This window comes from Poromitra crassiceps (genome assembly GCF_964638095.1).
Source record: "Poromitra crassiceps genome assembly, chromosome: 9".
Lineage (NCBI taxonomy): Eukaryota > Metazoa > Chordata > Actinopteri > Beryciformes > Melamphaidae > Poromitra > Poromitra crassiceps.
In genome coordinates, this window is record NC_139630.1 from 49,100,958 (window position 1) to 49,128,526 (window position 27,569).

Consider the following 27,569-nt stretch of genomic DNA (forward strand, 5'->3'; position numbering starts at 1 on the left):
GTAATAAAACCACTAGTAAACCAGTAGGCGGTGACTGGCCTGCTGTTCAGTGAGTGGCCTGACTGCAAGCACCCAAAAAAAAAAAAAAAAAAATTGCGATTATCGATTCTGGAATAAAAGATCGATTAAAAAAATCGTGACATTAAAAATCGCGATACTTAGGTGAATCGATTTTTCCCCCCACCCCTACCTCTTACGCAACAACAGACACACCTGCCGGACCCCGTGGACCCGCCATGAGGAGGACAGCGATCGATGGACGGAATAATGAGTGGGCAGATCAGAGGAAGACGAAGACGAAGACAGAAGGGAGACGAGGAGAGACGCAAGCAGCTGAATTGAGGTGCGAGCCGAGGACAGATGAAAAGATGCTTTGATTGCCTGCTCTCTGAGCGAGCTCCCCCACAAACACGTGTGCACGACTGCATGTACAAGAATGCACACATCCAATGACCTAAAAGAGGCAGACATCTGCACGGGCTGCCTGCTGCCTGCCTTTCGACCTGAGAGCGAATCTTAAAATGGTCATTTTCGTCTTTGAATTGCAACCGGCAGACGAGTGCGAACGAGACCAAACTGAAATCGTACATCACGTGCGCTCGAGACGAAAGGCAGTGGCCACGACTCCGAAGAGAGAGCGCGGGGATAAGACGAGCCTGCATGTGACACGTCTTGTGGTCAGTCACGCTTCCTAACAAAGCCAAAACGCCCCACGGTCTGCCCCCCTGTCGGGACCTGTGGCCGCATCCATATGACATGAAACTAGAGGGAGACACTGAAGTGGAAGAGGTGTTTTCCCAGGCTGCACACACTGACGGCACAGCGGTAACACGGCCCAATCGTATCGAGTCTGTGCCATCACCATCTCTGCATGAGATGTGTGCATGCGTCTCTGGATGGGCGATTTGGTACTTTGATGCCGCTACTGTGGAAAAAATGGTGTCCTGTCGCGTGTGTGTGTGAGAGAGAGAGAGAGAGAGAGAGAGAGAGAGAGAGAGCACATGTAAGTGCATGATTAAAGAGAGCACGGGAGGGTTCCAGAGCTGTGGGGAGGATTTGATATAAAGCGAGCAGGCACAGCCATCGCCTCTTGCTGCTACGCCTCCCTTCTGTACTGATATGACTAAAGAGAAACACTGAAGCCTGTTTGATTCATGTCTTTGATTCGTGCTGCAGCACCCACTGACTAATAAGTAACATAGATGTGTGTGTGTGTGTGTGTGTGTGTGTGTGTGTGAAGAGAGAGAGAGCGTGAGAGCGATGGAGAGACAGAGAGAGTGCGATGGAGAGACAGAGAGCGAGAGAGTGATGGAGAGAGAGAGAGAGAGAGAGACTGAAATCAAAATAATACATTATTGGGCAGAATCAGCAGGAGGCATTTCATCATAGAGAAGATGTGTGAAAGGGGAGACGATGGCGTATGAGTCCGTATGGCGCCGGCACATTGGCTTTCCACGTGTGGGCTGAATTCTGAATCTGGCCCGAGGAAAGGCGTCCGTCCGGCTCCGCAGCCCCCCTGGGTCACAGCAGGAGTGAGAAGAGGATGCGGGGGACGGACAGACGGACGGGGGAAGCAGGGGGGACGGACAGACGGACGGGGGAAGCAGGGGGGATGGACAGACGGACGAGGGAAGCAGGGGGGACGGACAGTGAGGCTGAGAAGAAGTGAAGGAAGAGTGGGTAGAGCAGATGGAGTTCTACCCAAGCAGCGCACAGCCAGAACCCTCCCTGGAGACCACTTAGTGCAACCAGCCTCGTTCGCTTGTCCCAAGGCTACTGGAAATGTTGCAGCGGGTTTTAAAAGGCTCCGATTATAAAGCAAAGCAGTATTGTGCCATAATGCTCAGCATCACACGTGAGCGTGCTGGTATATGGTGTGTGTGTGTGTGTGTGTGTGTGTGTGTAGGTTTCCATGTCACGTTTTTAACTCACAAGCAGATGATGTTTGCCAGGTTTATGGGCTCAGTTCTCTCCACCCTGTGCTGGCTCGCGCCCAGATGTGCAAACCTGCAAACACACAGGCACACGTGTGTGTACACACACACACACACACACACACACACAGACACACATTAGACAAATACTCCTGCAAAATAAGGCAAAGATGTACAACAGTGATTCCCAACCAGGGGTACGTGCACCCCTAGGGGTACTTGAGCAGCTTGCAGGGGGTACTTGGAAAGATTGGTGATTACGGTTTATTTCCTGTGAATATAAATACCGATAACTGTGTGCAAAACAAACTAGCAAATATGGATAAATGGCTCATATGTCCAGTTTCTTTGTGACAAAGACCTGACAAATAATTAAACAAAGCCAGCCCACCATCTACAGCGGCGCCAAAGCACCAAACACACAGGAAGTCTTGGTAAAACGGACCCCTTTTTCAATTGTAAACTGTCAGAATTGTTCATTCATTTAATAATCAATTGTGTAACAGTTTACCATGAGTTTAATAGAACAGACTGAAGAGAACACACATGAGTGAGGGGACTATAGGCACGAGTGAGGGGACTATAGGCACGAGTGAGGGGACTATAGGCACGAGTGAGGGGACTATAGGCACGAGTGAGGGGACTATAGGCACGAGTGAGGGGACTATAGGCACGAGTGAGGGGACTATAGGCACGAGTGAGGGGACTATAGGCACGAGTGAGGGGACTATAGGCACGAGTGAGGGGACTATAGGCACGAGTGAGGGGACTATAGGCACGAGTGAGGGGACTATAGGCACGAGTGAGGGGACTATAGGCACGAGTGAGGGGACTATAGGCACGAGTGAGGGGACTATAGGCACGAGTGAGGGGACTATAGGCACGAGTGAGGGGACTATAGGCATGGCGAAATAGCTCAAGGGGCACATGAGACAAAAAAGGTTGGGAACCACTGAGGTACAATATAGAATGTGTCTCCGCCACAGTCCCTGTCCCTTTTCAGCCTGTGAGGAAATGAAATAAAATAAAATTGATTTCAAGGTCTGGTGAGAGCCGCTCTGTTCAGAGCACATCATAGGAAACCTTTATTTCCCTGTGGGCCGTTTCTCTCTCTCCCCCGAAAAACAGGATAAGCAGCAATAGTTAAGAACCCCCCCTCTGCCTCTAGCTACGCATTTTAATATCCATGCGATCATTAGTGGAGCTCTGAAAGGAACAAATCAGCCTTAGAGCCATTCCAAAGAATGCAACGCTGATCCATGATTTCAGACTTTCATTCTAACCATTCATTTTTTAATAATACCGTTAATAATATACTAATGTGACACTTTACGGTTGTTGCTCATTTGATTTGGCCACTTTACTGCTGGCTTTCCAAGGTACTGCTGCGGTACCTTCTGCGAGGGCTTCTGGTATTTTTTTAAATGTTCTGTTTGTTCTTCACAATAGCACCCCCTCCCTGCTGCCACGGCAGTGCAGCAGTACCGCAGCAAAGTGGCCGAACGAAAATGAGAAACGACTGTAAAAGGAGCTATCTGTACTTTTTGTCTGAATGCTGACCTCTATATTGTTCAACAATGTGAATAACCCGCTCCTCTCCTCGCGTGCCTTTTCCCCACTTCAGAGCAAATATTTTTTGGGCTTACTGGCTCCACTTTGCGTCTCGAGTGGCGCACATTTGAACGACATCTATCGCTTTCAAACGGCTTCAGGAGTTTCAATCTGCTGTGATCGCTGCACTCTGAACAGTTCAGAGGACAAGTCTTGAGGGAGTCTGGGAGCAGAGCTTCTGGGCTTTTGAGTGCGGAGTTGTTTACTCGTAACATAAAGAAAATGTAATGTACTCTGTTTCACTCTCTAACATTCAGGAGCCCAGGCTGATATTTACTTGTCATGTGGAAAATATAAATATTGCAAACTGAACCTTTGAAAGGAAAATTCTACTCAGATACCCTTTATACCCTTACACTGTGTTATATCATGATTCTTTTGATTCTATGATGATTTCTGCTTGTCTCTCTGTCTGTCTGTCTGTCTGTCTGTCTGTATGTTAGCAGGATTACAGAAAAACTACTGGGCCAATTTTCATAAAACCTGGTGGAAGGGTGTAGCAGGGGCCAAGGAAGAACCTGTTACATTTTGTAGAGGAGCGGATCAGATCTGACTCCTTGGCGGAGGACTGTGCTCTCTGAGTGCACTTCTAGTTTGATGAAGAGTTAGATACAGTAGAGTTAATATGAGCATAGTACCAGCTAAAGTTGCAACCCGGACTCAAAACAACATGCTTTGTGGCTGCAATGCATTATGGATGATCGAGGCTGCTGCCGGTTGATTGGTCTCTCTTCTTCTTCCACGACTGGTTTCAAAATGGTGAGACAAGAAAGAAGCCCTTGCTCTTTGATTCTGAGGTGCTGACACCAAAACCAAATGTTTATTACTGTGGATGTTTAGACAGTTCTGTTATTAAACGCCATTGTAGCTGTGCTGTGCTGGTAATATCTTGACATCACGTTGTCTATGTTATGTTTAATTGGTTTATATCAAGTCAATGGTCCTGAAAGTGGTTCACACTTAATGAACTTATACACATGTACGTATGTTCATACTTACACTCATCATTGTACCAAGGGGCAACATTGCTGTAAGGACATGGCCAAACACTCTCTACTGGAATAACACATAGTGTAGGTCCAATTATCCTCAGCGAGAAAGGACAGCAGAGTGTGAGAAAGAGCTATTAAAGCTCCCTCAAAGACACCTCGCCGAACGTGCAGTTCACATTGAAAGAACAGGTGGTAACCTGCAGTCTGAGAGCCCCTCAATGGCTATTTGCCGTAGCTCGCCGATGTTATGGAGACGGAGTAATGGACAACGGCTGTCAGAAAAGGCTGCAGTTCTTCCATTTACAGCTCTTTTCTTCAACGTGACAAGCAATATGCAGACAGCTGAAGCTCAGGTGGACGAGAGGACTACGCTGTTCGTAACAGCGTGTGTTCATTTCTCATCCTTAATGTGTGACATCCAAACAGGCAATTATGAGTTTTTGTTTCCATGTTTGGAAAAAGCCTTTTGCTAATTATCAACGTGGACGGTGGTATATAGTGTGTCACACGTGTCCTTTACCTCTCGTATATGAGGAGGTCTTCTTCAGCAGGAAACTCTGCCAGATTGAGTCCATAAGGCTCCCTGATTGGCTGCTGCTGCTGCTGGAACTCCTGGGAACATCAGAGGGGAAAGGTCAAGGGTTTTAACAGACTGGACTCTGGAATACACAGATACGTGGGAGTGACATGTCAATAGATTTGTGTGCCAATGCCCTTTACAGTAATTGGACAATTTTGTGGTTTAAAGCTCAGAAAACCACACCGATGATAAGGTGGAATGATGCACTCTCCATAGAGAATGAGGCCAATATGAATAGCCTATACCAGTGGTTCTCAAAGTGGGGTACAGGGACCCCCAGGGTTCCTTGAAGGGGCTTCCAGGGGGTCCCCAGCAAAAAGGGGAATGTTTACATTGCAATTCCATCCATAAATAACACAATGTCAAAATGACTATTTTGGTCATGGCTTTCATACACTTTCTGTAATAAAACATCTAAAAGCAAAAATCTTATCAGATGGGGGACCCTGGGACAAAATCCTATCAAATGGGGGTCGGTCGTCTAATTTGCCTTTCCTTTTAGGGGTCATCGAAGTGAAAACGTTTGAGAACCACTGGCCTGTATACTGTTTGAATTGGGATGGGTTGAGGCGGTATCGTGGACAACCAGCAATAACCTCAGCAGCACGACAACGGACATGGAACTTCTCGGAAAGAAAGTGTGTGAACGAACGCTGCAGAGTTGGCAAGCAGCACAGCAAGGCAAGGTTCAGTCTATTTCACCCGGCCTCACCATCTGTCCTGAGTAAACCTACCCGGGCCCGAGAAGGTCATTATATAAACAGCATGTATGGCATAAGCCTTAAAGAAGGTCATTATATAAACAGCATGTATGGCATAAGCCTTAAAGAAGGTCATTATATAAACAGCATGTATGGCATAAGCCTTAAAGAAGGTCATTATATAAACAGCATGTATGGCATAAGCCTTAAAGAAGGTCATTATATAAACAGCATGTATGGCATAAGCCTTAAAGGTCATTATATAAACAGCATGTATGGCATAAGCCTTAAAGAAGGTCATTATATAAACAGCATGTATGGCATAAGCCTTAAAGAAGGTCATTATATAAACAGCATGTATGGCATAAGCCTTAAAGGTCATTATATAAACAGCATGTATGGCATAAGCCTTAAAGAAGGTCATTATATAAACAGCATGTATGGCATAAGCCTTAAAGGTCATTATATAAACAGCATGTATGGCATAAGCCTTAAAGGTCATTATATAAACAGCATGTATGGCATACGCCTTAAAGAAGGTCATTATATAAACAGCATGTATGGCATAAGCCTTAAAGAAGGTCATTATATAAACAGCATGTATGGCATAAGCCTTAAAGGTCATTATATAAACAGCATGTATGGCATAAGCCTTAAAGGTCATTATATAAACAGCATGTATGGCATAAGCCTTAAAGAAGGTCATTATATAAACAGCATGTATGGCATAAGCCTTAAAGGTCATTATATAAACAGCATGTATGGCATAAGCCTTAAAGAAGGTCATTATATAAACAGCATGTATGGCATAAGCCTTAAAGAAGGTCATTATATAAACAGCATGTATGGCATAAGCCTTAAAGAAGGTCATTATATAAACAGCATGTATGGCATAAGCCTTAAAGAAGGTCATTATATAAACAGCATGTATGGCATAAGCCTTAAAGAAGGTCATTATATAAACAGCATGTATGAGAAGGTCATTATATAAACAGCATGTATGAGAAGGTCATTATATAAACAGCATGTATGAGAAGGTCATTATATAAACAGCATGTATGGCATAAGCCTTAAAGCAGGCAGCCACGCCATCGCTCTCGCTTTGACCGTTTTCCAGCACCGCCAAGATATATTGGACATAACGCATTCAATTCTCACTCTATTTGTATTGATCCAGGCTGCGGGGTGGGGAGAAAGATGGGGGTGTTCCAGGAGGACCAGGTCCAAGAAACAGAAGCTGTGCGCACACACACACACACACACACACACACACACACACACACACACACAAAGCCATGCACAAACAAATATGTACATGTGTTTGTGGGGATACAAACATTGCAACAAACACACATGTAATGTACGTATATAATTGAGTGTGAGAGCACACACAGCTGCCTACGCGTACACCCACATGCATGCTGCACTCTCTTCACGCTCATGTGAGCACACGTACATTACAGCCGTGCCGAGGGGAATATGCAGGGAGCGTGTGTGTAATTGTGTGTGTAATTATTGCGAACGCAGTAATGATCAGATGTTTAAATATTTTAACAGTTCTGTGTTCTGCCGGCCGCCCTGGCAATCCATTCTCGCAGACGGACTCAGAGGCAGCGACACGAGACCCATGCATGCGAGCGAGCGCGTGTGCCCCGACACGTGAGCCAGCCGCCCGCCCCCAAATATTCATGAGCAGCCCCCGCGCAGAAGAAGGAGATAACGGAAGGAGAATGTATTTGAAATTGGCGAGGGGGGGGGGGGGGGGGGGAATGGAGCAATTGCGAAATCCTCGGCTGCGGACTCGATGTAGATCAAAAGATGAAGCGCCTAGCTCTGGGATTAGCCCTTATTGGAAAACAGTAAGATATAGCATGGAAAAGGTTCTAAAGATCAAGACAGACTTTTGTTTTCAGGTGTTGAACTGTACCTGGGGAGGATGCCTCCACAGCTCCTTGGCTTTTCTAGAACATACATGTCTGAAATAATGTTGGTCGCCAGTAAAAAAGCTATTACGAAACCAAAGTGCGCCCACATTAACAGACTGGTCCATGGTCCAATGTGATGCATGACATTTTTGTAATTGGAAAATTAACTTTTGCTTTGAGACTCATGACAGATGTACATGCATTTGATTTATGCTACAGTTTTTTCCTTTCTTTTGTTTTGTCTGCTTGTTTTGGATTGTCTTTTTTACATGCATTTATTTTCTACTGTCTGCTGGATTAGTATTATTTTGTTTTGGTATCAAAAGCAAAATATAATGTATGATACTTTGTACCTGTTGACTTATTACTCAAATAAAAAAATATATAAAAAAGATCAAGGATCTCAATTACATAAGTTTCTTGCATACAAATTGTCCAAATCAAGCCAATGTTTGGGATTACGGTAATAAAAAAATTATCATCTTGCAAAAAATGTATCTAATATTATTCTGTGATACACGAAAATAATAACATTTATAGCATCTATAACAGTCTTATTCTTAATAGATTATACTAATCCTATCGTATCCTATAATGCTAAGTCTGTCTGTGAGTGAGTGAGTGAGCAGAATTGTTTGGCCACAGCTATGCCATTTTATATGAGATTGTGCTGAATCTTTCAGGAAGTGTAACTGGTGGTGACCTAAAGGAGCCGGATTTTTGAATTAGGTAATTAGGGCCGACTAAATGAGCCAAAATGGCTAATTAGTGGCCAAAATGCCTCAACACAAGTCCAGCACCATGGAGAGCTCCGGAGTGGAGCAGGACACAGGTGAGCTGAGTTACAATCAGCCAGTCAAGTGGACTATGAAAACCAAAATAATATTAATATTGTCGCCCCCAATTATTTGAAACAACTGTAATGCAAATCTGTTGCATACATACCCAGTGAGATGAAAAATATTTTATATATTTTATAAATTATAATATTTAAAACCTCTTTGCATTGCTGTTTGGATCGAGTGAATGATTATTTACCCAGATTACTTTTCTCTGCAGCAATGGCCTCAGGGAAGGAGCAGTGGTGGGGAGAGGTGTGCACACACACGCCACATGCTCAGATACTGTCTCTCTCTCTCTCGTGCGTGCACACACAGACAGTGGCGCCGGAACGAGTTTGCAATTAGGGGGGCAAAAGCAGGAAGGTAGTCTTGCCTCGCAAGGGCGCCGGCAAAAAATGATGATTGGATGATTTTTAGCCATATTTAGAGGAATATCTCATTTTAAATTAACATTAGGATTATACTGTAGTGATGTCATTATTCAGTATTTTCTCCTTTTCTCACTCACTTGGTGACCTGCTCTACCTTTAGGCCATTTTACAATTACACTACAACAGACAGCAACACAGGCAGAAACACTGAACTTATTATTATTATTATTATCACTTTGAAACACAGTGCAAAACTTGTCATCTCAACACAAAAATAAAATAAAACTAACCGTATACTATACCATTATAGCAGCAGCCAATGACAACACATTCAAGTCATCCTAAAGTGCATTAGTGAGTGCAGTAAGGGTGTGGCATTGTAACAATGACAAATAAATCAAACTGAACTTAAATAAGTACTGAGGAAGTGTATCCCAGACACACAAAACACCCATTTGGTTTAGCTCTCAGTTATCAGAGCAACACTGCAGTAAACCCCCCTGGGTGACCGGTGGAGATGAGATGACTGTCTCTGCTGCTAACCGGCTCGCCTCTGCTGCTCTCTCTACTATTGCCGTGGAGCTGTCGGTGAGAGAGCAGGGAGGGAGAGACAGCTCCACGGCAATAGTACGTAAGTTGAGTTCTCTCCGGGTCTGTCTGTCTCTCAGGTGTAATAATCCCACAACGATCACGGCTTTAACAAGCATCACAGCCTGTGTAAACAGTGTAAAGTGGGCTCTCTGTAACTTGATCCCCAGGAGAAGTATTAGTAGTAGGCTGCTGAAAGCGAAAGCGGAGCAGCGAGTCGGAGCGGGTGGGGGCGGAGGGGATTGGGTTGCTCGCTCGCTGGCTGCGGATTCTTCTCTTTTCCCCCACTCTCTCTCATATTTAGGGGGGCAAAATGTCCCCTTGCCCCCCCGCTTCCGGCACCCGTGCACACAGACACACCTGGGAACTACTGCGCCATGGCGCATTTCCACTTGAGCAGTGTAGGGGAAAATAAGCTTTACTCTTGTGGGTCAAAATGAATGAGTAAAAGTTCAGGAGGCATTTGAAAGATAGAGTGGCAGAACACAAATATGCCATAAGAGTTAATAAGGTAATTACCCTGTGGCCACGTCCATAATTGTCATAATGGCAGAGGTGGCGATCATCTTAATAAGTTACTTCATAGAGAGACTTATTCGATTTTTAAATTGAATGCTTTGGTGTATCCAGGACAGGTCTTAATGAGGAAATTAATTTCAGACCTTTCTTTATAAACTGCCGCACTCTTTTTCATCGTTGTTGATGTTATTGAGGGTTTTTTGTCATTGTTTTTGTTGTTTTGTGTCACACACACACACACACTCCAAGTCAACGTTTGAGGCAAATTTGATGAATTCCGTCAAGGCGTTCCTCAGATATCGCGTTAATGAACATCGGACGGACAGACGTATGAACAACCCAAATCCATAATGCCTCCGGCCTGGCTATCGCCGGCGGAAGCATACAAATCCTTTAAACTTCCACACTGAAAGAGAATGAGAGAAAGACGCCATGTGTGTTATCATCCTCCTCCTCATCACAAAGTGACTTCAGCTTAGCACAGTAGCAAATTGGGTTCCAACAGCAGGAGATGCTCGAGACTTCAAAGGCCGTCAAGCGAAGAATGGCATGCCAAAGAAGTTAATTACCCACAATCCCTTGGTGCGAGAAATGTGACTGGCTCTAGTTAGCTGCTGGGTCGACAGCCAATGAGGTAATTTACACCTGGCATTAACATGTGTTTTCTGCCATCAGATTGCAATCAAATTGTGTTTTATCACTTGAAAGTACAGGTGTAAACACCCCCAAAACGCATTGAAGAAGGATTGCAATCTGATCGGCCAAACCACCTCCGGAGGTGGTCAGGGATGCATTGTGTAGACATTGAACACAAGTGTAAATGCAATGTGTCCTCTCAATCTGGATACAGCAACTTTATGTGGATTGAGAGGACACCCATCTGATTGCAGAAAACACATGTTAACGCCAGGTGTAAATGGAATCAGGCTAATGTGGTCAAGTACAATCTGATTGCAATCTGATGGCAGAAAACGCATGTTAATGCCAGGTGTATATGGCCTCAATGAGACACGGGCTTCCTACATGAACCTGTGCTGCATAAAATGTAATCATGATGGCGCCACGCAGCCCTTAAGAAGACAATTAGGGTTTGAGTGTACGGCCGTGACGTGTTTATGCTCTCCTATGTATCCATATCCTGATATTTGTAAACAACAAGAGACAGACAGATATAGGTAATATAGGCTTGTCCCAATCACAAGTCATAAGACTGGTTGAAAAGAATCCTAACCAACACACTTCAGCGGTGCAGAGGGATCTGTCTTGACACAAGGCGGAAAGGTATTGAGAGTGAATAAGAATGCAGGCTCGTTAGTTCTGCCTCTCATTTATTTCTCTGAAACCAGAATGGAATCATAACGATAATTAGTCAGTTCCCCTTTTGATGATTCAGTCGGTATTTAATTAATAAATATCAGAGATCCATTTCTGGCCAACTGATATCCTACCTCTCCTCCCCTTTTAACCTCCCAGGCCACATTCAAAGGGAGATTAGTCAAACATACCTGTTGTCATGGTAACACAGAGGGAGAACATAAGTCATACAGGGATACATGACTCTTTTCTGTACCATATGCGTATGTGTACAGAACTGGGGCCATTATGGAACATTGATTCAACCCAGTTTTGAGGACATCCAAATCACGACTTTGTTTCAATCATAGCAAAAGTGTGCAGTACACACTGTGCAAACAACCATAATGACTTCTCCAACTCCACTGAATCATGGGAGGGGTTTGCATGAGAGAGAGAGAGAGCTGGCTGGGCGATATAGCCAAAAAGTGTATCAATATAAAATATTTCAGTCGATAATTATTGATAATTTGTAATGATCTATTCTTAATAAAGACAAAGAGAAAAAAAGATTGAATTTAACCACTTTATTTTGAACCACCCTATTTATCAAGGCCCACAGGTAATAATTGTTTATGTTAACACAACAATAAAAAATGCACAAATTTAAGTGTTGCAGCTTCAAAGTGCGAGGCGGAGACTAAACAAACGTCCAGTCCACCACTTCATATGTTTGGGTGGGAACTTTAACATTTGACTGATGAATGGCTGTTTAGGTGTCACTCGCTCCAATATCAAGGGACATATTGATATACTATATATTGAACTATTTTCTTATTGTATTGATGAAGTGTCTATCACTATGTATAAATTGCTCTTTTTTCCCCTCGCCAAGCCCTAAGAGGGAGAGGTCATCAAACATCTAAATCCAGCATCTCTCATTCATCCCACCTGAAACCCATGTAATTTTTTATTTCTGTTTTGGAAAGGCTGATTATGAAGCAGGATGACATCAACTCTTCCCTTTGACGCAAACAGAAAGGCAGAACTGATTTCTTCTGGGAGACTCGGAGGAGGATGGAGAAGAGAGGAGGATAAAATACAATCAGGGGTACATGCTATAATCTTATGTGCAAAAGTGCAAGTGCAAAGTGGTCGTGCAAAATGAGTTGGATGTCGAAAACGCAGGACTCCGCTTGATGTCATGCAGACAGCCTCAGCCCAACCCGGGCACTGCAGTGACATTTCCCTGATTTCTTCTCAGAGAATGACACAGAGGCCCTACTTGAAATCAGGAGATCATATGTCTAGACTAAGCTTTCCTTTTGTGCAAATCAGTTTTTATTTGTTTACGCATCTATTCCATTCCTCACATTAGTATTTTAAATCAGACTTGCATACAATAATGTTGCACACATTGTTGTGCCAAATCACGTTGTGTTCATTTGTTTGAGTTTGATGTGTGTAGAGTTGGCTTTCTACACACAAACCTCTCCCTGTGCATTGTTCACGTGTGTGTGTGTGTGTGTGTGTGTGTGTGTGTGTTTTCTCCATACCTCCTGCGTGCGGTAGCTCTCCCCAGACTCTGTCAGTAGTCTGATAGGGGTAGAGCGCTGGGACACGGCTCCATCATCATCGCGGTCCTCCTCCGAGTCGTCCTCTGAAGTGCTGGAGATGGCCTCCTCGCTGGGGGGAGGTGGCGCACTGGCCGCAGTCTTCCTCTGGAGCACCGTCTCCTCCTTACTGCTCTTGTTGCTGTGACTGGGCACGCACACGCACACAGACAAAATGACAAAAAAAAGATAAACGAGCCACCATATCATTACCTATAAGATGTAGCATTTCGGCTAGTTTCATTGCATTCCTATTTTATTAGACAGTATATCACTTAAAATCCAGCCAAGCAGTAAGCCGCCCGGCGCCCACCTTGAACAAGTTCAACTCAATGCCAATAATGCAAACACAGCTCTCATTCAGATGATCTGTGCTGGGGTGCCAGGGCTCACTAGCCTGGGCGCACTAGCCAGTTCAATTTCTATTTCCAGGGGGCGTTACCAATGGGCGCATTTCAAAATGCCTCAATCAATCAAAGCAAAGAAACGTGTGACGCAACGTAGAGCGACTGATACATGTAAACAGAGGTTTACTGATCAGCTGGTTTGCCAACCGCCATGAGATCAGCTGGCGGTTGGTGTCTTACAGCGAGGTGCACATTATCGCAGATTAGAACACGGCTCTCTCGAATACTCGATTCTGATTGGTCAATCAACAATATTCACCGGTCATTATTTCTCGACAACCGACCGCTGCTCTGCCACACCTGGATTAATCAGTTGGTAAGAGCATTTTGTCCGCAGACGCTACTAATTAGGCCAACCAGTTGCAGCTGTGGTGTCTTGTGTGCCAATTACGAATGAAACCGCTTTGTGTTGAAAACGCTATTAAAAAATCTATTTGAATAATTATTTTTGTCAGATTATTGAATGATTTAGTTGTAGGCCGTGTTCTAAGCGGGATAATGTATACTGAGCCGGTGATTACTGGAAATAATGACCTTCAGGTGAATATTAAGCCCTCCGCTGCGCGTCGGGCTAAATGATTCACCTGTCGGTCATTATTTCCACAGTAATCACCGGCTCAGTATACATTATCCCTTACATAAACCTTGACAGGCTGATGCAGGACCTGACGCGAAGCAACCACTACATTTACCAGACTTCTTTCTGTGGATTGATATGACTGGACGTGGACCCCCAGAACCCTCGGCAGTTTTCAGGCCGGGTGGAAACCTGTTCTAATGGGAGGGTGGCCAGAAGCATCTGTCAGAGCAAATAAAACATGAGCTCGGAGATTTCTTCAGCTTAGTTATAAAAGATATGACCCCCCCCACAGTTGTTATGAAAAGGTGAAATTAGCTATATAGACCAAAACCGTGTTTCGGTCCAGGCTATAAAGATGTTTAATTACTGTTACAAAGTGGGGCATTTTAACAGGAACGACAGGACTTCTGAGTCCTGCCTCAAGTGGCCATTCAAGGAATTACAGCTTATACAAAGACTTCCGCATCACCAGGGGAAAGGGGGTGGGGTTGCCCACTGATTGGAACACACCTTTTTGAAAATGGGGCCCACAATGGCGATCCAAATCCCCTGTTCCCAAAATCCACGTGACGATGTGTCAACCACAACGCCCCAACGATATCCAGAGTGTTCAACATTTCAGGGCGGATCTCATCCACCCCTGGCGCCTTGCCACTGAGGAGCTTTCAAATGACTCCAGTGCCCCGTGCCAAGTAGATCGGCTCAGACCCTCCAAATTGCAGATATGTTGTTGTGATGGAGAGAGCTGAGGCACAAAGCAAAGCTCTCCATTGACCAGTCGATCTTTGTTCTGACCCTCGCCGATGGGCACAAGCTCTGAGTAGTGACAGAAAGAATGAGTAATCTTGGAGGGAGGGCGGACCTCACAGTCAAGCCACTGCTCCTTCACATTGAGAGGAGTCAGTTGTGGTGGTTCTGGTTCGAGCACATGGTAAGGAGGATGCTCCCTGGGGTGCATCCCGTTGGAGTTATTTCAGGCATAATTGACTGGGGGGGGGGGGGGGGGGGGAGATGCTGAGGCTTCCCCAGGAGGGACTACATCTTCCAGCTCCACCTTGGGATCCCCCAGGAAGAATAAATAAATAATGATATTTTGTGTGATGTGTGAGGTTTCAAGGCCAGTGAGTTATATACTGTAAGCACAAGCTGTCACACACATGATTCACAAGCATACAGCCTAATAAATGCAATGAGCCACACATGCAACCTTAATACACATGTAACACACATCAAAGGCCGCTTTACACTGGGCATTAACATCAGTCTTGTATTCACTTTGTGTTCACCTATCTTTTAGCTGGATTATATTTACACCTGCCGTGACGCACCTCATGCGGCCACACTGGGATCGGATTTATCTTTTCCTCAAAAGATTGCCGCCATGTACAGTACGCCACTTACTCTCGGAATATACAGAATGAAAACAGGTCGCATTCACACTACAAATGTATGTCTCACCACCTCCAGAGAGGGTAAGAGAGGCTTTGGACACGCGTTTGTTTTGCGTACCTTTACACCAGGACTGTGTTATTTTATTTGTTTTATTTGTTAGAGTAGATGTGTGTGTTAAATGTGCATTTGTTCTATGCGATCTGCAACATGGGCTTTTCGATATGTGGTAACATCACCTTATTTTATTCAGTTATGACAGATTGAAGACTCTTACAACATCTAAAAAAAAAAATACTTAAAAATATCTAATCACTTTGTACAGGAGGCATCTGGAATGCACTAGCGGAATTCATTCAGACACTTCACGTGGGATATTTTTTAAAGCGTTGCAGCCGCTTCTATACGTGACTGTGTGTGTTTGAGCACGGGATGTGATCACGCACATACGCACGGGTCCAACCTGCAAAACCTGCACCGTCCGCTTACTTCAACACCTGGGTCACCCGACAGTTAAGTGTATACATGGAAAAGCTTGCAGTGAGGCAGAATGCTGCAGTGGTCAGGTGTAACGCCTGGAGCTCTTCTACAATAACACAGACAGACAATTATAAGCCACATAAAAACATCAAGGTTGTAATATGATAATAATGGGTGCAGCTTGTTCCAGGCATGATGGGGAAACAATGCAAAACATCAATTCCAGGAGAAGGCTTTCTGATACAATGGAACAGAGTTCTTGCACATAAATCCCCCCCAACAACACCATACCTGCCAACATTAGGCTGGGAGAAAATTGATACATTTCTTACTAATGGACATACATTGTCCTGTTCATACAGAACTCTGTCCATTTGATGTAAAGAGCAGTATTATTTTGTACACTCAGCATGAGCATGAGTGTAACCTTTGCTCTATATGTGGGACACAACAAGTGGCAACACCATTTTCATTATTGTGTGTGTGTGTGTGTGTGTGTGTGTGTGTGTGTGTGTGTGTGTGTGTGTGTGTGTGTGTGTGTGTGTGTGTGTGTGTGTGTGTGTGTTCATTTTAAACATGCTGAGTGTGTTTCCGGGAAAAGAGGACACCAAACAGCTTTTATTACACAACAACAAAAACACCACCACACATAACACACCACTTAAAAGCAAATACACTGGGGGGTACGGTGGGGCAGTGGTAAGCACTGTCGCCTCACAGCTCGAAGGTCCTGGGTTCGATTCCCACCTGGGACGCTGTGAACGCTGAAGGAATGCGTGCCCGTCCGCATGTCCTCGAGTGCCCACCGCCCGGGTGGGGTCGTCAAAAGGGCCCTTCTGTGTGGAGCTTGCATGTTCTCCCCGTGCCTCCCGGGGGTTTCCTTCTTGACCAGCTCAGTGGCCTTGTGGTCTGAGTGTCCGCCCTGAGACTGGGAGGTCGTGAGTTCGATCCCCGGCCGAGTCATACCAAAGACTATAAAAATGGGACCCATCAAAGGGTTGGAATTGGGGGGTTAAATCACCATGTGATTCCCGAGCGCGGCGCACGCTGCCGCTCACCGCTCCCGCTCACCGCTCCCCCAGGGGATGGGTCAAATGCGGAGAACAAATTTCACACATTGTGTGACAATCAGTGGGACTTTACCTTTACCTTTCATATAGGAACCCCCTTCACCAAAAAACATGCAATATCCTGGTTGCTAATGTGGTTCCTCCTCTGGTCGTTAAGGGCGCCTGTTCAGAGGGAGGGGAACTGGTTGGAATAGCGTGAACCTCCCACGTGCTATGTCCTACCGGTGAAGCTTCCTCTGTCAGGTGAAAAGAAGCGGCTGGCTAACTGCCCATGTCTCGGAGGAAGCATGGAGCCAGTTTCGACTCTCCCCAGATCGGCAGAGGGTGGAGTAGCAACCAGGATAAAGAAATTAAATTAGCACTAATGGGGGATAAAAATGGGATAAAAAAATCAGGGAAAAAATAGAAAAAAAAGAAAAAGCAAATACACTTACGCTTGCGCGGATTTCCCCGTCTCCTCTGGCTTGCGTACAGTGAAGGGGCTTGGATCCACGCCTACTGTTTTGGGCATGAACTCCCTTTACATACAAAGAAAACAAGAACTAGTTTAGATAAAGTAGTTAAATAGACTCTTAGCTACAGTAATACCATTTATCACATTTGAAGTGTTTTTCATTAAAGGATATGGCTGGTGGTTTTAAATACACTTCTTATAGTCAACGAATCCTATTAAAATAACAAAACCAACAATGCGTTTGCTCTACTCCTGTTACTTGCCGACTTCCAATGTACCTTTTTAGCCTTCAACCCGATAGTCATTGGCTCCAATTGTAAGCTAAAAACTTCACAAAGTCATAGTTTCCATTTTACGACGAAAAGGAACTACTACAGAACTACTTTCCTGAGATGGAAAACATGTCTACAACCGGCAAGTTGTTTGAGGAAAATGTCGGCTGGCCCGGTGCATCGCTGATGATGAAATAATATGCTGCCAGAGCAACAGCATGGCTCTTTGACTTTATTTTGTATTTTTTTATACAATGTATGGAGTTACCGTATATGCCTATTGGGCACACGGAGGAGCAGAACAAATTCATTGCTGATTTTGTTATTTTCATAGGACTTGATGGTAAGAAATGCATTAATAAAAAACGCTTTGGTGCCTGTCATGACATTAGCCATGTCAACTTTTACATATTTTAGTTGTCTTTGCTGTCAACACATTTAAAAATGATGAGAAACTTTTTTATGTTAACACTGGTCTGATAATGACTTTTGGTTGCACAATTTAACATGAGTGAAGTACTCATGTACTTAACCCTACAAAACTTAATAAATGTTCACCTAGAGGAAAAAGGACATAGGAAGAAACAACCCCAAAAAGAAAAATAACCCAGAGAAGGACAAAAGAAAAAGAGAGTAGTGTGCGTGTGACTTGTATTTGAGTGCAGCCACCTTGCAGAGTTGGTCATGGCGATGCAGAAGGTGTCATCAAAGGAGGTGAGCTCGTAAGGCTTGAAGAACTCGGTGTAGATGTCGATGCTCTCCTCGTAGCGGTTCACTCTCTTCACGCTCATCTTCTTCATGTTGTTCTCACAGGGGACTGCGCACGCACACACACACGCACACAAAAGCAGACCTTGACACACAGTGTAAATAAACAATGCGCACACTTACAGGAAACGCTATTGACACATGCACACAGACGACAGACAAACCTATGGCTGTATTGAGCCTCACTAATTACAGCTCATAGAGACACTGCATGAAATAGGCCACGCCCATCACGGGGAAAGCTCTCAATTCACTCCCATACACCAGCGTCATTTTCCTTGAATTTAACATAGCTAAAAGCTGTTGTGTGGTGGGATGCGCATACAACACATGTAAAGAATCGCCAATTTAAGTTTTTTTATACTCACGAGCAAAAAAAGGAAGCCATTGAGAATTGGCGAGAAGAAAAATGTGGATCTAGCTGTGAAGGAAGTAAGTTGGAGTGTTCATCTTCCGTATATATGATCTTTGTGTGCAACAAGCGTCCATGCACGCGACATAGCCAGGATTGGGGGGGAGTTTTTGTTTCCCCCCGTTTTGGGCGTGGTTTCTGAATGATGACGTGCTCCGCAGTGTCTCTATTAGCGCACTTTCAGAAAAGGGGTCAAGGCACTAATCTTGAGTACAAACGCCTGTTAGAAAATTGCAGATGTTGCATCAACTGATACCTTCGTCGTAGGGCACAGGCAGGTAGGCCAGGATTCCATCTGACCACCATAATGTGTAGCTGGAGAGAGACAAGATGGACAAATGCGTTAGCAGCACTTGGACAAAAGCGGAGAGCACAACTTTCAATTGAGTGATGCATAATCAGTACACCTGCACACAGACTCCCCAAGGACATCTACATAACCTAGATAATGAAAATGGGCTGGGTTGGACCTATACAACACCTGAATACATCAGCCTTTTATTCAATATGACCAATTTGGGTGAATACTGTGTGCTACTTTGGCCAATTCAAGAGAGAAAGCATTGAACAAGACAGTGTGTGCCCGCAGAACTGAACTCAATTCCATCCATGATGTTCTATTGGAATAATGGCTGAGCTACCCTGGTCCCTTGTGACTGCAGAAGCAATCAAGGCCTGCTATTATGCAAGCAGGAAGGCAATGAAAAGCACACTGCCAAAATGTTTGCACACACACACACACACACACACACACACACACACGAGACAAAACTAGGTCAAAACTACGGTAACTCAGGAAATACGAGTGTCAAAAAGTGACACACACACACACACACACACAGGGAGAAAACATAACATAACACCCTATGCGAGCAGCAGAGGCTAAGGTCAGCTGGCACCTCATGTTCCCTGCGTTTGAGTGGCTCCACAGCACTTAGGACAGCGGCTTCGCTGCAGGACACAGAGGAGCAGGGCAAACTTTGTCCCCAAGGCTGTTCAGCTCCTCAATTGCCAACCACCGCTGACCCTCTGCTCACCCTGAGACCCCCCCCCTAGCCTGGGTGAACCCAGCCGCCACGTGACCTGCTCTCAGAGTTCTCAGTCACTACCTTGTGACTGTAAGCAGGGTAAGCCTGAGAGCAGGTCACTGGGGGCTGGGTTTACCCAGGCTACCCCCCCCCCCCCCCCACACACACACTCTCTCTCTCTCCCATACCCGCACACACACATTCCCCATACAGTCACTTGCACATGGTCTCAACCCTGGACTGCTACCTGATCCATCCGCTTCATAGCAGGTTGCCATCGTGTCTTAACCATGTCATATTCAACTATGCACCTATTTATTATAGAATTACCCATCATGCATACTGTGCACTGTATCATTATTGCAATTTTGTCAGTATTATATTAAGTATCATAATGTGTAGATAGCTTAATTTTGCAATGCATACCTCTTAATCTGCTCTGTGGCATTTGTAGCCCTGAAATATAGCTTAATTTACCAGACAGTTGTTTTCAATACAAAATTTAGTCCATGCACACTAGTACAAGATATCAAGTTTTGCTCCTCAGAAAAAATACATTATTCATTTAATATTAAGATTGCCATAACCAAAGACTATTGTAAGTGACTGCAGCATTTGGATTTTAGGTTTGCAGTTGCACAGACGTATTTGTTTTATAAGAGCATTGTATTTAACCTGTATATGTTATGTGTGTAAAGTATACTACTCGACGTGCCTCTGCAATTGCCCCTCGGGGACAAATAAAGTCACTTTAATTAAATTGAATTAATAGATTTAACGGCACAAGGCGCACAGGGCATGGCGAACAGCTTTTGGTATTTCATTTCACGAGTTGGAAATGTAATAATAATAATAATAATGATAATACTACTACTAATAATAATAATACATGGGACTTATATAGGACTCAAAGACACGGAAATGTGCTGGTATTAGGAGGAATGCATTATCTTTCGGCGGGTGTGGTAGGGGCTGGCTGGCCTCAGTCGTGGCCAATCAAATCAGCTCCTGTCATTCCCTTTCAAAGCAGCGCCTCCCCGCCAAGATGTACTGACAGATGCATAATGACAAGGAGAGGCCAGACCGGCTTCTTCCAAGAGGAAACTGATGTTCTTTTAAAAACACATTGTTTCTGATTGCCAGTTAAGCCCAATATAGTATCACGTGCTGAATACCAACTTTACGGGTTTTCCCACACAAAAAGCGGCAAGCATCTGATTGGCTGGACTGTAACGTAAGTCCGGCTGTCCGCGTGCATTGGTGCATCGTTCAACATGTCCCGCCCCACAAGTTGCGTCACGCAAATAAGGAGGTCCGCGGTTGGTCAATTCATGTGTCTTTCACACATTTTGTTTGGTCTTAGGTGGTCCTTAAACACTTTACAAGAGTTGTGCCCCAGATGTAGATATTCCACGGCTGGCTACTGCAAGACTAAGCCCAATACATAGAGAGGAGAAGAACACCCTCCCATACAACCTCATTCGGCAGTCCCGTAAAGATTTTACACTATCAGGTTGATATAGTTTATTTTTGTTTTTAGATTATTTCTTGGGCATTTTGCCTTTATTCAGATAGTAGGCAGACAGGAACTGCGGGAGGAGAGAGAGAGGAGATGACATGCGGCAAAGGACCTCCTGTGGCATTCGAGCCCACGTCGGCCGTGCGAGGGACCGAGCCTTCGTCGTGCGCTTGCTACCAGGTGAGCCACCAGCTAGGACGCACAGGTTGAGCCCTTACAAAGGGCCATGTGACAGCAAAAGGCAATGAGAGAAAACTGGCCATGAACCTGCACTCTCACGTGAACAGCCTCGTCACCCATGGCAGACTGGTGAAGGCTGGCCTGCTAACAACACCCGATTGAGAATCACAGGTGCAGATGCTAATCTCGTGTGAGCACGATCTCCCACCGGGCTTATTCAAACAGCACAAAGACAAAGACAAACACAGTATTTGAAGAGCGCAAAGGCAACTGCGCAGTGTGAGTGTGTGTACCTGCGTCTCTCTTGCGGCAGGGCCATGGTGCTCTTCTGATGGAGGTAGAAGTCAGTGGGCAGCTCCCACAGGTGCGGCTTGGACTCCGACGGCTGGTAGACTTGGAGAAACAGGTTGATGGCGTCCTGCCTGTCAGCATCTGGGAGAGCGAGGAGCGAAAGAGTCAGGAAGTGGAACGAGACACAAGAGTGGTAAGAAATATACAAAGAAAATTCACATGACTGAGATGAGGGAAAAGTCAATCAAGAGACAAGTTTACACCGGTAAGTTGAAGTGAGAGGAAATGAAGTTGAGGTTGAAGGAATCATTGAGTTTGTCACTTGTCTAATAAAATGCTCTCTTTGACTTAGCATACTGTACAATGAGTAGAGAAAGATAAAGCGGATGATGAAATGTAGGAAAACACACTCAGCTCTAGGGCCTCTTCTATGTAAGGGATAATGTATTGTGAGCCGGTGATTACTGGCGAAATAATGACCGACAGGTGAATGATTGAGCCCGACGCGCAGCGGAGGGCTTAATCATTCACCTGAAGGTCATTATTTCCAGTAATCACCGGCTCATTATACATTATCCCGCTTAGAACACGGCCTACAACTAAATTATTTCAGTAATCTGACAAAAATAATTATTCAAATAGATTTTTTAATAGCGTTTTCAACGACAAAGCGGTTTCATTCGTAATTGGCACACAAGACACCACAGCTGCAACTGGTTGGCCTAATTAGTAGTGTCTGCAGACAAAATGCTCTCATCAACTGATTAATCCAGGTGTGGCAGAGCAGCGGTCGGTTGTCGAGAAATAATGACCGGTGAATCTTGTTGATTGACCAATCAGAATCGAGTATTCAAGAGAGCCGTGTTCTAACGCTATATAACTATTAGACTAACAATACAACATCAACATACATGTTTGCAAAGTGGCTCTGGGCTGTGGGAGGGTGTGGAGATCATCTTTGCGTGTGTGTTTAGCGTGTGGCACGTGTTTAGCGTGCCGCCCACCTTGGTGCCATCTAATCCACCCACCAACTGCGTAGTCACGTGCCTGCTGCTCTAACAGCCACGATAATTAGACCGTTAATTAGGGTCTATGGCTTGAATTACTTTACTGTCTGCTAATCATTCATTTCTCTGGGTAAGTTACAGCCTGAGATACGTTAAACTTAAATCACTACTACTGCTATTTGTGAACAAGAGAAAAGTTGTTATAGAGTCTAGCATAGCAAATTCAAGGTGGAAAAGCAGGCTTCTCTGCCACCTTCTTCTCGGTCGATGCTACAACACCATCAATCATTTATTTCGGTGAGTCATCCCAAGTCTTCCGAAGTAATTAGGGGGGAGGTGTTTTGTTGTTGTCAACTTCCCACAAGATGCGTTCATCAGGAGCCAAATTTAGGTCAGTCGGCCCTTCAGTCAGTCAAACAGTGCTCTCTCTCTTCTTCAAGAAAGTGTTGCGTGTGAATATTCCATTAACAACTGGACTCCATATTGGCAAAGCTCCTTTTTGCATAACCAATTTGGAATTTAGGCCAATGCTAACAAAATGGCAGTCTCTCTCTCACCTGTATCAAAGAGCATAGAAGGCAAGAGATGAAGTCCTCTTGCCTTTTTATTTTTCTTACAACAGCGCTCCTGCCATTTTGGCCTGAAAAAACCTCCTTGCGCCAATGGGACAACATCAGAGAACCATGACAGCCAATCAGAGGCAGAGTAGGGCGAGTGTTGCGAATAAATGTCCCCATGTTGCAATGGAACAACCTATTAGCCTTCAGTTCTTATCAGTAGGTAAGTTACAGTATATGCCTGTATTGTGAACCTTGTTTGCCTAGTCTAGCGTTCATATGTTTTGAAACTACAGAGGCCAATTTAGGTTGACAAAAAACACTTTTTTTGTCAAATATTTTAGTTGCATCTAACCTTGTGTAGCAATAAGTATAGTACATGTAGCAATATAGAGTGTACTATCTTGACAACACATTGGTGAATGATGTGATTATCCTGATTATTCAAGGATTATAATGACTTCAACTACAGCAACAATTGGGGCTGCACACCTACTGTAGCTATGCACCATAGGACTGGACAGCATCTGTACTTACTAAATTTAAGATCCATTTTCGGATTACCCACTAAGAAATCAAATTGAGCAGAAAATCTCAAAAGACGGTTACAGAGTGTTCTAGTTCGAGAAGGACCAAGTAAAAAGGCTGGAACTTGAGTTTTTCCAATTCAGTCACATCGCCCTGGCTAAGGGGTGATGGCTGGGAACTTGTGAATTAGTAGCTAGGCTACTAGGAAATGGAAATGTGATGAGGGGTGTCCTTAACAAGGTCAGGAGCAGTAGTCATGCCCTTATAAAGGACACCTTGACAGCAGCCAGAAGCTGGTACTCACACTAATGGCTTAGGAGCTGCTTTGTTGCATTTCCTTTTTAGGCATTTTAATTTTATTCTGCTCGCCTGGTGAGAGGATAAGTGTAATCAACCGTCATTATCGTCATCTTGCTCAACAACTACTTGTAGGAGCTCATCTGGGTCACAGTGTGAGTCAAATTACTGTATGTAGAGGGTCATAGTGTGTGTGTGTGTGTGTGTGTGTGTGTGTGTGTGTGTGTGTGTGTGTGTGTGTGTGTGTGTGTGTGTGTGTGTGTGTGCGTGCGTGCACTGCATTATGGTTATATCACTCAACAATAGTCTGGATCAACAATGAGCTATTTCCCGGCTCTGCTCTGCAACCAATCAACAAGACGTGGATGACAAGAGTCAAAAGAGAAGAGCCAGAGGTCAGTTTACTGGGTCAGGTGCCAGAGAGGTGGTCAGTTTACTGGGTCAGGTACCAGAAAGGAGGTCAGTTTACTGGGTCAGGTACCAGAAAGGAGGTCAGTTTACTAGGGGTGTGCCAAAAAATTGTTTCTTAGATGCATCGCGATGAGACACGTAACCATTAAAATCGATGCAAAATGTTCGATTATAGATTACTTTTCCTGACCAATTTATTTTTTTATTTTTTTATTATTATTATTAAATTTGCACCCCATTATCATGAACTACGTGTGGCTAATAAGCAAGCTAAGAGTTAATTCATAAGTTAATTAACCTGCACTACAAGGAAGTATGTCAGTAGGTCATCAGGTGTAAACAAAGCCGCCATGATGCCACGCTGGAATTGAATCGCGCATTCGGCTACCTACCAAAAAACAAAGGAATCAACAAGATGCTGTCGAAAAAGAGAAAGGTTGACACGGAATGCAGGCAGTTTCAAGAGAAATGGAAAGAGCAGTATTTCTTTTGTGAAGTAAATGGGTAAATGAGTCGAATTGATTTTAGTAAAAAAAAAAATCCGGCCCCCATGAGGTCTCAGTTGAACAAATCCGGCCCTCTACCTAATATGAGTCTGACACCCCTGATCTAAATAAAAGATAATGGAGGTAAATTTGTTTGTTTACTTTAATTAATGGATACTGACAAAGAAATCCTGTATGGGGAAAAAGATGCATCGAAAATCGTGATTAATCGTAATAATCGATTAATCATCGAATCGTAGCACCCTGAATCGTAATCGAACCGAATCGTGAGGTGCCTAAGGTGGCACACCCCTACAGTTTACTGGTTCAGGTACCAGAGAGGAGGTCAGTTTACTGGGTCAGGTACGAGAAAGGAGGTCAGTTTACTGGGTCAGGTACCAGAGAGGTGGTCAGTTTACTGGGTCAGGTACCAGAGAGGAGGTCAGTTTACTGGGTCAGGTACCACAGAGGAGGTCAGTTTACTGGGTCAGGTACCAGAGAGGTCAGTTTACTGGGTCAGGTACCAGAGAGGAGGTCAGTTTACTGGGTCAGGTACCAGAGAGGAGGTCAGTTTACTGGGTCAGGTACCAGAGAGGACAGTTTATTGGGTCAGGTACCAGAGAGGAGGTCAGTTTACTGGGTCAGGTACCAGAGAGGTCAGTTTATTGGGTCAGGTACCAGAGAGGAGGTCAGTTTACTGGGTCAGGTACCAGAGAGGAGGTCAGTTTACTGGGTCAGGTACCAGAGAGGTCAGTTTATTGGGTCAGGTACCAGAGAGGAGGTCAGTTTACTGGGTCAGGTACCAGAGAGGAGGTCAGTTTACTGGGTCAGGTTCCAGAGAGGTGGTCAGTTTACTGGGTCAGGTACCAGAGAGGTCAGTTTACTGGGTCAGGTACCAGAGAGGAGGTCAGTTTACTGGGTCAGGTACCAGAGAGGTCAGTTTACTGGGTCAGGTACCAGAGAGGTCAGTTTACTGGGCCAGGTACCAGAGAGGTCAGTTTACTGGGTCAGGTACCAGAGAGGAGGTCATTTTACTGGGTCAGGTTAGGTACCAGCTCAGAAATCAAGCGCGCGCAGCTGCAGCGGGGCGACATTTCTAGTACTGTATACTGAATATACTGAGAATTATATGACAAGAAATACTTTGAGCTGATTGCGCATCAGTTTGTGACTACTTAATCTATGCTTAAATGAGCTTAAGCTTTGTACAGAACAATGAAACATATAATGTATGGGAGTGTATATAAAAGAAGGCATCATGGGTCAGAGGATGTAGCCTGTCACAGTGCTGCTCTGCACAGGGCTGGTTAATTTGCTGTTTATGCTTTTGGAATATGTTAGTTACTGGTTGTGCGGTTCTCAAAGACTTATATATTCGTATCAAACATAATGCCTAGGCTCTCTCTCCGCGCAGTTACCACTGGCCTGTCTAGAGAGTAGCTTATTTCGTCTGATATTAGAAAGAACCTGAATTAGTTACTACTGTTGTGGGTTTCTCAAGACGAGGGGACGTATGCCCCAAAATGGATACCTCAGAGGTCGTGGATGAAGAATGTATTGATGAATTCCATTCTACAACAATGGCTAAATAGGGGGTTTGGCCAAACACTTGCCCCCTAGTGAGTCATGTTTACATATCCCGGTAAATACCAGCAAAGAAAAGAAATTGCAACACACAACACATGGACATTATCTTTTATTTATACTGTAATGGTAAGGTATTGATTGTGTGTGTGTGTGTGTGTGTGTGTGTGTGTGTGTGTGTGTGTGTGTGATGATAGAAGGGGAAGGAGAAATGGAGGGGCGACACAGTGAGATGTGTGGGTGGCTTGAATGGCATGGGGGTGATGGGGTACTGGACACAGTGCATTTGGAGGGTGTAGAAAAGGGTCCATAATGGCCCACCGTCAGGCCTGTTCTTGGGGCAATCAATGCCCACGAACCGACGCGCCAACGACGTAATGATGATGACACCATCAATGATGACAATGATGACGTTGACAATTAAGAGTTCACCTGTGAGGTCATCGGCGACGTCAGGCGATCTAGGCTGACTGTGATGGCGGACGGGACTTTACGGGTCACCGATGATGTCATAGCATAGAGTTCACCTGTGAGGTCATCGGCGATGTCAGACATAACACCGATGATGTCATAGCTCCCTGGACGTTGTGACATCACAAACGCGGGGATATAAACAAGGTGTTCTGTGACGCTGTACTTCCTTATACTTCCGGTATTCCATATACATCCGGTATTCTTACCTCTCTACTCTACCTTCATAATGTCAACCATTAGCACGACCAAATCCGAACCCGAGCTGAATCCTGGCTATCTTACAACCAGCCAGGCCCTGGTGACCGACTGCCTTACACCCAGCCAGGTCACGAGTGGTATTTCAACCGCGTCCGAGGACCGACATCTCGGTCCCCATCTCCATCTCTGTGATTCTGACCGATCACGGC

General features: G+C 44.7%; 1 protein-coding gene across 2 annotated transcripts in view; it reads right to left on the reverse strand.

The window, feature by feature from the left end:
- fig4a (FIG4 phosphoinositide 5-phosphatase a) overlaps window positions 1-27,569 on the reverse strand; it is a 79,411-nt gene that overhangs the window by 8,354 nt on the left and 43,488 nt on the right. For both annotated transcript variants that reach the window (XM_083642653.1, XM_083642654.1), the window contains 7 exons: window positions 21,822-21,960; window positions 19,058-19,116; window positions 18,291-18,438; window positions 17,330-17,413; window positions 12,913-13,117; window positions 5,058-5,149; window positions 1,933-2,007 (listed from right to left, as the gene is read on the reverse strand). In XM_083642653.1, the coding sequence (XP_083498779.1) occupies window positions 1,933-2,007; window positions 5,058-5,149; window positions 12,913-13,117; window positions 17,330-17,413; window positions 18,291-18,438; window positions 19,058-19,116; window positions 21,822-21,960 (802 nt within the window). The remainder of the gene's footprint in view (window positions 1-1,932; window positions 2,008-5,057; window positions 5,150-12,912; window positions 13,118-17,329; window positions 17,414-18,290; window positions 18,439-19,057; window positions 19,117-21,821; window positions 21,961-27,569) is intronic.